The 13,999-nt window shown below is 31.2% G+C and overlaps 1 protein-coding gene and 1 non-coding gene across 2 annotated transcripts; both read left to right on the plus strand.

The window, feature by feature from the left end:
- Nucleotides 1-5,754: 5,754 nt before the first annotated feature.
- TRNAW-CCA (transfer RNA tryptophan (anticodon CCA)) lies at nt 5,755-5,826 on the plus strand. Its single transcript has one exon. It is a non-coding gene; the product is annotated as a tRNA-Trp (tRNA).
- A 1,143-nt stretch (nt 5,827-6,969) lies between these two features.
- On the plus strand, nt 6,970-7,374 carry LOC137809376 (stromal 70 kDa heat shock-related protein, chloroplastic-like). Its single transcript, XM_068610498.1, has one exon. The coding sequence runs from the start codon at nt 6,970-6,972 to the stop codon at nt 7,372-7,374; it is 405 nt and encodes a 134-aa protein (XP_068466599.1).
- The last annotated feature ends 6,625 nt before the right edge of the window (nt 7,375-13,999 follow it).

Raw genomic sequence — 13,999 nt, forward strand, 5'->3', positions numbered from 1 at the left:
TTTCCAAGAGATTTGGGAAGTGCTGAGTTGAATAAACCATCCGGTGAGAGATTTCCGTGTCAGTGGACAACTTGCCCAATCAGAATCACACCACCCAAAGAGTTGTAAGTTGTTCTCTCGAGGTAGGAGTATTCCTTGTCCAGGATGCCCCTTTAAATATCGAACAACACGAAGAGCAGCTTGCCAATGCTCGGAGCGTGGATTTTGCATAAATTGAGATAAAGCTTGGACACTGTAGGCAAGGTCAGGTCGAGTGAAACACAGATAAATTAACCTCCCAACAAGTCTACGATAAGTAGCCGGGTCAGAAAGAAAAGAACCAGTAGCGGAGCTCAATTTGTGATTTTCTTCACATGGTGTAGTGGCGGGCTTCGCACCCAACAATCCGACTTCAGTAATGATATCTAAGGCATATTTCCTCTGACAAAGGAAGATTCCGTTGGGGGAGCGAGCAACTTCAACCCCCAGGAAGTACTTGAGGCGGCCTAAATCTTTCATATGAAAGCATTGATTTAAGTAGCCTTTAAAACATTGGATGGCAGTACCATTATTCCCTGCAATCACAAGATCTAGACTAGCACAACCAACTGTATGTCATTATTATTGAGAGTAAACAGGGAATGATCCTTCGGGGATTGTTGGAAGCCGTAACGAGTGAGAGAAGAAGATAGTTTAGCAAACCAACACCTGGGGGCCTGTCGGAGGCCATATAGAGACTTTTGAAGCTTGCATACTGCCCCTGGTTGAGATTCTTGGAAGCCAGGAGGGAGTTTCATATAAACCTCATCATCAAGATCACCATGGAGAAACACATTGTGAACGTCCATCTGATGAAGCTCCCAATCTTTTGCGGCTGCTACTGCTAGAGTTGTGCGAATAGTTACCGTCTTTACGACAGGAGAAAACGTCTCGTTGTAATCCAAACCCTCCACTTGATGATTGCCAAGAATTACCAATCGAGCCTTGAATCTTTCAATTGTTCCATCCGAGTTGTATTTGATTTTGTAGATCCATTTACACCCAAGTGCCTTCTTTCCAGGAGGGAGAGCGGTGAGTTTCCAGGTGTCATTGAGTTCGAGAGCATGAATCTCCTGTGCCATAGCATCACGCCACCGGGGTTCTCGGACCGCTTGAGAAAAGAACAGGGGTTCCTGCTCGGTGTGTAAAGAGGCAAGAAAACTTTGATGATGTTTAGAAAAGGAATCACAATTCACAAAATCATGTATAGGATACGAAACACCTGAGGATTCTGTTGAAGGAGGTGACGGAACAGAGGGGCTTGACGGTATCGTGGTGGCTGCGACAAAATCGCGTAACCGTATGGAAGGCAGCTTCGCGCGATGCCCTCGCCCAAGGGGAACCGCGGCCGTCAGCGGTGGTGAAGAAACCGACGGCGCCGTCTCCGTCGGACGCGGCGGTGGATTTGCGGGTAGCGTCGAGGCTTCTATACACGGATCGGAGTCGTTGATAGTGTGGTCGAAGTCATCTGTGAGGGTAGCATCCTCCTTGGCTGGGATGGGAGATGCAATGGGTTGGTTGACGATGCATTCATCTAGGTTTGAGGAGGCAACTTCATGAAGAAAATGTGGGTCCGTTCCAGTTTCTAAAGAGTTGGCAATAATTGGGTTTTGCAATGGTGGTGCAGTGTCCATCTTTGTGGTTTCAAAATATGAAAATTTATTTTCGAAAAAATGTACATCACGAGAGACAAAGAAAGTTTCTGTTTCCAAATCAAATAATTTCCATCCTTTTTGGCCATATGGATACCCGACAAACACACATTTTCGGCTACGACTATCAAATTTATCCCGCGGTCTATTTTGATTATGAGCATAACATAATGAACCAAATACTCGTAAGTGCGCGTAACTGGGTACACATCCATGGATCACTTCATAAGGGTTTTTCCTTTTAGAATGGAGGATGGTGTGAGATTGATTAAGTAGCCTGCAGTCAAAACGCATTTCCCCCAAAATTTAATTGGAAGATTGCCTTGAAACCGTAATGACCGAGCAACATTCAGAATATGTCGATGCTTGCGTTCGACGCGTCCATTTTGTTGCGGGGTCCCGACACAGGAAGTTTGGTGAAGGATACCTTGTTGAATGAAATATTGTTTTAGACACATGAATTCGGTTCCATTGTCAGAGCGAACCATTTTAACACATTTGTTGTATTGCCTCTCAACGAGTGTGAATTTTTTTTTCAAAGTCACTGATACCTCTGTTTTTTCTTTTAACAAATAGATCCAAACTGCCCGTGAACAATCATCCACAATTGTCAAAAAATATGAAGCACCACAGGATGAAGGAGTTTTATAAGGACCCCATAAGTCACAATGAATTAAATCAAAAATATTCAAAGCTTGATGCGCACTTAAGAAAAACTTATCTCTCGTTTGTTTCGATTTTTCACAAACTTCACAAACTGTATTCAACTCATCACGAGTACATTTCCCACTTATATCAGGAAGCATTTGCACAATCTTAAATGACGAATGTCCTAATCTTTGGTGCCAAAGTGCTAGTTGATTTTCCATCTTGACATGACATGCTTGAGTCTTCCGTACCCCACGATACCAATAAAGCCCATCTTTCCGTTCACCTGCTCCAATCAACGTCCTCGAAGTGCGGTCCTGTATAATACACAATTTATCAGTGAATGTTACAACACAATTTTCTTCATCCGTCAATTGAGGTACTGAAAGTAAATTGCATTTTAATTTGGGAACATAAAGGACATTTTTCAATTCAAGTTCTTCTTCAAGAGTCACTGTTCCCTGTTCGCAAGCTAGAACACGTTCACCATCGGGTAACCCTACGGGGCACCTTCTCCTCCTCCCTTCGTTTTTCCAACTGAGCACCAATCCCACACTTGCATCCACCACACGTACAAGATGGAATTTTTGTCATTGTTAGCAAGCTCATCCCAAAGGACCTTCAATTTTCCAAAGTAAGTTGCCACCACCATTCCCTCCTGCTTGCATCTTGACAAGTCCGACCTTAGTTGTTGAATTCTAGGTCCATTCACGACCGAGAATCTTTCTTTAATGTCTTCCCACAAGTTATGTGCAGTCTCAGCATATGCTACTGTGGATTGTAAGCTTGGTTCAATGGTGTTTAGAATCCAAGATACAATCATGGACTGCACGGTCCACCAATCTTCAAGGTCGGGTGCCTCATCCTCTGGTTGGACATGTGTTCCATCAATGAAGCCCCATTTTCTCCGGGCACGAAGCGAGATCTTTACTGCTCTTGCCCATTCGTCGTAATTTTCTCCGCGCAATTGGACTTGCGTGATTATGTTTCCGGGATTGTCACTCGCGTTGAGATCATATGACGAGTAGGTCTTCTTAGCACCTCCTCCTTCGTGCTCTGCTTTGTTGGCATTATTCTTTTCTGGTGCATCTGCCATGGTTGTGCACCGTTGCCTTTGCTTTGTGTTTGTCGGGTATCAGAGTTTTGTGCTCTGATACCATGAAAGAATATTTTCTGTTTTATTCAATCTGCCTTTCATCTCTAGCAATGATACATATATATATATATAATCATAGCATTAGAACATTAGAACCGTACAGATTCTTTTCCTAACATAACATCTGTAATTAAGACTAATTATAAACCCATTAATAGTGATTATATTCCTATAATTAAGTCTAATTATAGACTCATTAATAGTGATTATATTCCTGTAATTAAGTCTAATTAAGTCTAATTAAGTCTAATAATGATTTTGTCCGGTAATAAGAACCAAGAAAAGTGTATGGATGTGAATGTGAATGAATAAGACAAAAATTGCTGTAAAAAATAAAGGATTAATTGAGTTGAATTGCAAGATAAATTGAAATCACGCAAATACAAAGTTACATTTTAAAATAAGTACCATATTTTCAATGTCATTATTACCTATTCAATAAACTAACAACTACTTAATTAAACCACTTAGTCCTTCTACTATGTAAAATATAAAGATGTTAAGAGATTGTCTTGCTCCAAACTTTTAAATATTTTTAATTCTTTTATTGACTTCATTTATTTATTACGATAAATAGAGAATTGGATATCAATCACCTGTGAATAAAGAATCCATTTTTGACAAAACCCTAATCTTCAAAGCATTGTATATAAAGAAAATCTCATTTTACAAAATTGGTCTTATAATATACTTTGAACACCAAACACTTTAATCCCTCTTTAAAGCTTTATTTGATCTTTCTCACTTTAGTCCGAATCAACTTTCATCTGGCATAAGGTAAATATATTAAACGTGATCAAGAGTTTCATTTTCTAAATTAAATATATTTTTGTCTTTTAAATTTTGAATTAATTTAATAAGTTCTCTAAATTTAAATTAACCTCTTTAATTTATGTATTTTAAAAATGTTTAAATTTTTTTATTTAAGTACCACTAAATATTTGGCTTGCACGATTAATAAATTATAAATTCTAATTTGATTTTGTATCTCTATTATTAAATTTTTAAAATATTCAATCTGATGATAATTAGGTAAAAAAATATTTAGACAGAAGGATTAAAACCTTTTATTTCAAATTAAAAAAAATATTAATTTTAAATATAAAAACAAAAATAACTTATCATAAATTCGGAGGAACAAAAAAGTTAAGACTAGTTATCTCATTTTTAGACTCTTTTTGTTTTCATAAATGTACTGTTCACAAGGAAAGAAGTAAGAGGATATCATTGGTTTGGATCTAAGATTTTGTAGGAAAGAGAAGGAGAGGATATACCTGTGAACAGTAAATATCTTCTCCCCTCACAATGAATAGATGTAAAAGGAAAGTCACATCAACATGTGTTATTTACGTATTTACCCTCATTCATTTACAAGGATTTTTAATATTAAAAAATAGTATTTTATTTATTTATATAAGATGTGATTTTTTTCTAATTTTATAGTATATATTTAATATTTAAAGAAATTATTTAAAGTTCTCTTTTTATTTAATTTTTTGTTGCGTTTATATTAATATATTTTTTATAATTATTATATTTATGAGTTTGTAATTTATTTGATAATAGTTTTTTATGAAATTATTTTCTATTGTTAATTACGCTATATTTTTTTAGTATTTTTTTTATTTTTTATTATTATATGGTTTTTAATAATAAAAAATATTATCTTTATTTATATAACATCTATTTTTTTTTTCTAATTTTATAAAACATGTTTAATATTTTAAGAAATTATTTGAAGTTTTATTTTTATTTAATTTGTTGAATACACTTTTTTTTTCTAATTATAATTTTTAAATTATATATTTATATTTAATATATATTTATTTTCTAATCTTAATTTTTAAATCTACGAAATATGTGAAAGTTGTTTATTTCTAAAAAAAATTAACTCATTTCATTATTAAAAAAATTTAATAGGCATGGATAAATTTTTAAAGTAACATTTAAGAATTTAAAAAAAAAATAAAACTCCCTCACAACCATCATATCACTCACAAACTTCCATAAATTTTCCTCACACATCCAGTCTAACATACTTCAATCCAAACAACCTTATTTTCTTCACACTTTCTTTTCACATCCTCAAATATCCACTCCCTCAAATTCTCATACATACACTTCCCTGTCCAAACACACAATTAAGGGTTATAGACAGAAATGCGTCCCATGATGTAGAAAAAGAAAAACTCAAGTATCTCTTGCTCTAGTTATTGTTGAAGGATTATGTATTAAGAGTTTATTGAATGTATATTAAACTAATTAATTAAGATCATAAATGGATCTGTGGCGCAATGGTAGCGCGTCTGACTCCAGATCAGAAGGTTGCGTGTTCGATTCACGTCAGGTTCATATTTTTAAATTGTTAATTTGATATTGTCTAACATTTTTCATTAAGAGATAATTTTAATTATCATAGAACGGGGTTTTTGGAAAGTGTATATAGATAGTTTATTGTCTAAAATATAAATAGTGTAATAAATATAATATTAAATATGTAAATAATTCAAAGCATCGTGTTCTTCTACATGACTATAGAATAGTGAGCATGCTACGTTAGAGTAATGTTACACAATGCATCAAACTAGTTTAACAATGTAAAAAAAAACCTAAAATAAATTTAACATATTATAATTAGCTATAACTAAAACTTTTAAATTCTAAATTTTTTATTTGTATTTAAGATGCTCACTTTTAATTAATTAAAAATACTATTAGAAACCATATAATCATGAAAAATAATAATCATTACTTTAAAAAGAGAAATAGAGGGTATAAAAAGGGAAAACAAAATGGGTCAACTCGGCCCGTTTTGACCCGTCACTGATCCGTCAAAAGTGGAACGAGACAGATTGATCCATAAAGATTATACAAGTTGAAATCCGTAACTCGTCTCGTCATACAACTCGTCTCGTCATATATATATATATATATATATATATATATATATATAATATACATACAAATATTTACAAAAGGAAAGACAAAAAAAGTCTCCACATTATCCTACAAATATTGCTCATGCACTCTTCCTTATATCTACTCATGTACATAGTACAATTATACCAGATCACCACACAAACAACACATACGAAGGTAAGCTACTATAATAAATTTCTAACATAAGATAATGATATAAAAGGAAACACGTTTTATTAATAATCCATAAACAATATGAAAAAACATACAACAATCATATAAACCACACAGTCACTGCTATTGACAAAGGCACGAGGAAGAAACAAGATATTACCATTACTGGTGCTAGCACCTTACCTTCAGACGAGGTGGCAAGAATGGGGAATGAAGCATAGAAATTTTCAAAGGAAGACAAAGAGAAGAGGGACACAATTGACACTAAGAACCAAGCAGATTATTTGGTGTACCAGACAGAGAAACAATTGAAAGAGCTTGGAGACAAGGTTTCGGGCCCTATGAAAGAGAAGGTTGAAGCAAAACTAGGGGAGCTTAAAGACGCAAGCTATTAAGGATGTCATGGCTGCCCTCAATCAGGAAGTTATGCAGCTTGGTCAGTCCCTTTACAACCAACCAAGAGTTCTTGGCGGCGTAAGAGGCCCTATGAAAGAAAAGGTTGAAGCAAAACTAGGTAGCTTTTGCCTGGATGGTATCCCTTCTACAACTCGTGGAGTTCCCCAAATTGAGGTCAAATTTGATATTGATGCCAATGGCATTCTCTCGGTCACTACTATTGACAAAGGCATGGGGAAGAAGCAAAATATTACCATTACTGGTGCTAGCACCTTACCTTCAGATGAGGTGGCAAGAATGGTGAATGAAGCAGAGAAATTTTCAAAGGAAAACAAAGAGAAGAGGGACGCTATTGACACTAAGAACCAAGCAGATTCTTTGGGGAAAAAATATTATATCCCCTTCACATAGGAAGACTAATGCATAACAGAAATGTGTAAAATGTTATTGTGTTGGGTAAACCATTACTAAAATCAAAGTGTTTCTTACTTTTTGTTAAGATATTATGTTTGTTGTATGGAAAGGTATGAATGGTATATGTTGGAATGAACGGATATAGAAGCTGGTGGTGGTAGACATTTTGATTACTAATTAAAAAAAATCATATAAATCAAACATAAATTTATATATATATATATATATATATATATATATTTACAAAAGAAAAAACTAAATAAAGTCTCTATATTATCCTCCAAATATTGTTCTTGCACTTGTCCTTATATATGCTCATATACATAGTACAGTCATAACACATCACCACACATACAACACATATAAGGACAAGCTATTAAAATAAATTTATAAAATAAGATAATGTATATAAAAGGAAACATGGTTTATTAATAATCCATAAACAATCTGACATAAACATACAACAACCATATAAACCACACAAATGGTTTCCAACCAATTACAATCCATGCATAGAAACTAAAATCTAGTGATCTTGTCATCTTCATATCACCATTAGAAAACTCTAAAGGTCTTCTTCTTAGATCTGCATAAGAGTCTTGCCTACTTAAAAAGGTTTTCAACCTTTCTTTAATCATCTTAACTTTCTACTGAAACCATGAATGACTCAACACCATCTGAGTCAGTCCAACCTTATAAGAGAATGACCAGGAGCATGAAGCAGGGTTCAAGGTTAGGATAGGAATCTCAAACAACTAGTTAACCATGTTTAGTTTGAATTTGAATTTCCCCTCATGGACCTAATCACACAACACCTCATCCTATAAATAGGTGGACATCCCTCTTATATTTCATACATTATTAAAGAAACTTTGCTTGAGTAAATTTTTGAGTGTTCTAAATCCTATGAGTCTTATCTTGAGTAAATGATTCAAGTGGTGACTCTCCTCCTCACTTATCTTGAAATTCCCTTCTTCCAAGTGACGTGAACTCTTCCATTCTTTCACTTCCACGAAAGTCGTCAACCATCTAAGTCTTTCTTTCTTTTTCTCTAATTTCATCTCTTATGTTTTCGCTATTATCTCATTCTAGCTTCTATTGAGTTCTTTAATTTTTGTTTGCATTCCTTTCATTGTATGTGTTTTTTTTTTCTTCTTAGAAGAGAACTTTCACACTTACTTAAAAATTCAAAATCCTAATAAAATGAATATACAATCCATGTGTATTGTGTGCTAATATAAGTTCAACTCATATTACTTTTTCATTAGTTTGTTGCATTAATTCTGGTCAAACTAATATACTCTCACGGGCATGAAACCAACATAAATATATTTTACATTTTCTCTCATACAATACTTCATAAAAAAAAGTCATTCCTATACTTACTTGATAATTATTATTATAGAAATTCAATATAAAAAAAGAAAAATTTCATTTACATACGCGCACACTAAACGTGAACTTACACTATAATTTGTTATTATTTAAATATTATTTTTTACTGTCGTCTACTTTTAAGTAATATTATATTATTTTTCAATTTAATATCGGGTTTGTGTAGATAAGACCAAATCTACTATTGTTTATTTTAAAAGGTTGTCCTTGCTTTTAATGTTTGCAGTATCTTGGACGCAAATCCAATATTTTTTTTTGTTTAACATGGGGTTTTAGCAATTTGTGTTATTTTTTGTCCACTCTAGTGTATGTTTTCCTTGTAGTGGTTTTGGGTGCTTAAATTGAACTTCTAAATTGAACTTTATTTTGCTGGACTTTCAAATTCTCTTTGATTATTTTTTCTTTGTTTATGTAAAAATACATTAAAAATAATAAAATTTATCAAATCTTATAAAACTAATAACTTCAATTAAAAAATATCAACAAAATTCATAAAAATATTTAGTAAGTAATCAGAATAGAACTTATTTAAAGCTTATTATATACTTAATGGAGATATTGTGAGGCACATGGTAGGAGGAAGGTGTTTATTAAAAGTGGAAAGCATGAAGTGAATAAATTATTCCCTTTTGTGAGTCATTCTCACAATAAGAATGAGTGGGGCCCCTACATCTAGTTAACCGAATCTTCAACTAGTTGGAGGCTTTAAAAAGCTTCTCTCATTTTCCCTGAAAGTGACAATGGGAGAGAGAGAAATCATGGACCACTTTCATTGCTCACAAAATGATTACTTAACTATCTGCCAAACAAAACTTAAACACAGTAACAACTCATTCACCTTTCTTTTCTCTCCCTCTCATCTCATTAGTTACTATTTCAGACAAAGAATAATGCATCAAAATGAAGTGAACAACAATTAGCTACCTTTCATTTACCAAATACAGAATCAAATGAAATAGTATGCTTTATTTATTTTTTCGACAAAAACTAAATTTATTATGTTTAATGTTAGGTAATATCTATGTTAGAAAGGCTAAGTTAAAATAAATTTTCTTATTTTTTTATTAGGTTATTAGTAGAGGAAATTGTGATGAGATTTAATAATGAATAAATTATATAAGACATCATGACATTTGTTCTTGCAAGGCATAGAAACAAATTTCTTTCTTATGAACTTGTTAACTTTTCGGTTTTGTGTTTCGATTTGGGTTTTCGGTTTACTATTCTTTTGATTTGGGTTTGGATTTGGATATGATTTGTGGACTCCAACTTAATAGACTAGGTCAAATGGATCTCTCAGTCTTCGATCTCGGTATCCGCTCTCGGGTGGGTGTATGTACCTGCAAGGAGCTCTGATGATAAAGTCAGAATTGATTTTAGCTGATTATCAGATAAAATTCACTTTACTTACCTCTTAAGTTGATTACCTATTTATAATACTCCTTTATTGAACTTAAAATTTATTTAGACTCTTTCTCTTTATACCTATCGTTTATTAAATGTACTACCCTTGTTTGAGCCTATACAATGGACTTTGCTATAATGTTTTACTATTTAATTGTTTATTCATTTCTTATTTAATTTTTAGTCTTCTTGTCAGTTTTTCTACTTTCGACCATTCGGTCTACTCAGTACAACTTCATCTTTAAATTAAAATATTAAGCCCATGTCTTTGTAAATTATTTTAAATTATGAAATTATATAACATCACATTCAACACAAAATTTTAAAATAATAAATCTGTAGATTTTATTAAAATGTAAAATTTAAATTTATACTTAAAATCTTAATATTTTTTCTTTTAAATATATATTCAATCATGTTTATCTTACTAAAAAACTGTTTCGATATCAATGAATAAGGAACAATCATATAAAAAAACTAAAACACTGTTTCATCCAAAATCTTAAAATGATAAATCTATAATATTCATCTTGCTTATTTGTATTCAATTGTGAATTGTGAGAGTCAAACACAATTACAATCTTGATATTTTTTATTCTTTTTAGAAGCTACCTTGTAACTTTTTATGTTTGCATTTAAGGTCAAAGATGACACTTCTTACAAAGTTCTTGTTCACTCTTATAGGGGCATTGTCAAGTTAGTTGTCTATTCGAGTTTGGAAAAGTCATTTTCTGAGTTTGATGAATTCAATCTATTTGGCTTAGTTGTAGTTTTATTCCTTTATTTTAAGTTATGTATGATTTTGATGTTTTATATTTTGCTCAAATTAATTAAGACACTGTTTTAAAAATTAAACAAATTTGGTCTTGTTTTTCTTCTCTAGAAGCCATCGACCAGTTTATTTCATTTCCAACTTTCTATTATAAAATAGATAAAATTCAATTATACATTTTAGTTATTTTTAAACTACTTTTTTAGTTGAAATTTAAGTTTTAGCATAATATATAATTAATTCCGACATTCAATATCAGTTTTTATAATAAATAATGGAAAAAAACAGACTTTTTTTTCATTTTTGAAACATGTTTTAGTTAATATTTTAATGTAATAAATACTAATGATAGGTTGGTTTTTAATTATCTAAAATTAGCTTTAAGGCTAATGTTAACAGAAGTAAACAAGTAAAATCATGAGATAAAGAATTCACAGTCGGAAAACTTTTGTATGTAGAAAAGTATTACTAAAACACATCTCACAGTGATTAAATTAAAACAACCAATCTACTACAATTTTTAAGAGTGTTTTAATAATTATTTTTTTTAAATTTTTAATGTGTACCTGTTTTTATATGAACTGCTACTGTGCACGATTAATTCAGTCCAACGAATTGAATAATTAGTAGTTATACATTCTACATCATTAATTAACATAATTTATATCTCCACTTGTGCAATTGTTTTCATCCAAAAACCACTACTATTTTATAACAAGCACTTGCAAACTCAGATCTTATTAATTTATTTAATAATGTCTTATTAATAAGTATCTCATTTATTATACGTATATTTTTATTATTAAAAAATATACAAGTGATATAGATTTAATATATTTGATAAATTTTAAAAAATTAGTAAAGCATGTAAAAGAATCAAGAATTTAGAAGAGGAAAACTTAATATAAAAATTTAAAATAATTTAGATTAGGGTATGAAATTTGATAGATATAGATACAAAATAAGTAAAAACTTAATAATTTAATATTTTTAAAGATAATGGTAACACAGGTTACACTCACCTTTTATATATATATATATATATATATATATATATATATATATAATAATAATAATAATTTTCAAATGCTTGAGAATCATGTTGACGGATAGAACAGATTGGGAAAAGAAAAAATAGAAATGAAGAGACTGACATTTTTAATAACTAGGTAGACTGAGCAATGTACAGATTTGATTTTCTCATTTGACCCCTTATGATTAACGTCTATTTCCAATTTCATTAAATTTTTATTTTATTAACAATAATATTAATTTTATTTTAAATTATTATTATCACAGTATATATAGGTACTAATAATTATTATCATAAATAATTATTATAAGAAATTTAAATTTAATAATTATTTTTTATTAAATATGTTACGGCTATACTTACTAACTAAAAAATAATAAAATAATGAATATTCTAAATTAAAATTAAAAGTACATATTATATATTAATAAACAAATAAATAAATAAAATAAGATTATTAACACCTTGTTATAAAAAAGATAATCATAAAATAAATAAATAAACAAGACCTTTGTTAGAAACACTTTATTATACTTGTATATTGATTGAACTATTTTAAAATACACCTTGAATAAATAGATTTGAATTCTGGTAAATGTTAGATTTATAGTAAAAATTGAGGTTTTAGTTTGCAAAAATCTATTAAATCCGTTCAACGCAAGTATAAGCGGATTGAGGTACATATTTTGGATATTTTAGGACTTAAATCTGTTTAACGTTTTTTCCTGCGCTAAAAGTGGATTTTACATACAGGGTTAGGGGAAATCTCGATCTCAAATCTCTTCAGCGAAATTTTCCTGTGCTAAGAGGATTTAGTTGCGGCATAGAAAGAGAAAGAGAAGTGAGAATGAAAATATGTTTTTACATGAAAAGGGAAAGGAAAGAGAAGAAAGGTAGGGTACATAAAAGAAAATGGGAAGTAAAGTGGGTACGTGGATTTATGCGTATTGAAGATATTCAGATTCAATAGGAGATTAAAGACTGCTTCTCAAATCAATTTGAAAACTATTCTTTCATACATTTTTCATAAAATATTTCAAATAAAATTTTTGTTTCCAATTTTCTATCTAATATATTTTAAAGTTTAATTGAGAAGTAAATGTGTACTAATAGTTAAAATGACAATCCCTATATAACATCCCTATATTTTTCCATATCTAATAACCATAATCTATATGAAATATTAAAATAAATATATAAACATAATACAAATATATTTTCAATTCTTTCATATAATGTTTCAAAATATCTCTCTCCTCATAAGACTTGAAACATTTACATAAAATTAAAAACAAAATTTCAAAAGAAAATAAACATTTTCCATCATCCATCTTCTCACCGAGAAACTTTATCACCTGTAACATCATCTACTCCCGTGTAAAATACACGATCATCACAGATAAAAGAAAAGCAACCACAAAACAAAACAAAAGGTAAGTTAGGTATTTTTAAAACTTATAACATAAATATAACTTTAAACATCCACATAAATTCATCATTTCTCATGCATTTCACATAACCATCAAATGTCTATCAACAATTTCAATATTCATCTTTCCCATGTCTGACTTCTACTGACTCATAACACATAGATACTTGACTCTACTTTAGGAAGACTCGTGCGTTGACTCAAACTCAGAGATCTGCACCTGTCATACTATCTCACTATGAAATCCACACAGTTATGCGCATAAATAATCTCAATATCATGTCTCTCCTAGTATGAAAGGGTTAACTCAGAGATATGAACCTCTTTCGACTCTCACCACCTGAATAACTTCATCTATATGTTGGAGATCCCACATCGACTAGAGATTAGAGCCTTTCATAGTATATAAGTGGGTGCAAACCTCACCCCATTGAGCCGGTTTTATGGGGTTGAGTTAGGCTTAAAGTCCACTTCGTAATATGGTATCAGAGCCATTTTCGAGCCTATCGTGCCATCCGCTATCGGGCCGCTATCAGACCACCCATAATATATAGTCCCACGCACGAGTTGGTAGTCTCGGCGTGAGGGG

This window comes from Phaseolus vulgaris, chromosome 2 (genome assembly GCF_000499845.2).
Source record: "Phaseolus vulgaris cultivar G19833 chromosome 2, P. vulgaris v2.0, whole genome shotgun sequence".
Classification (NCBI taxonomy): Eukaryota; Viridiplantae; Streptophyta; class Magnoliopsida; order Fabales; family Fabaceae; genus Phaseolus; species Phaseolus vulgaris.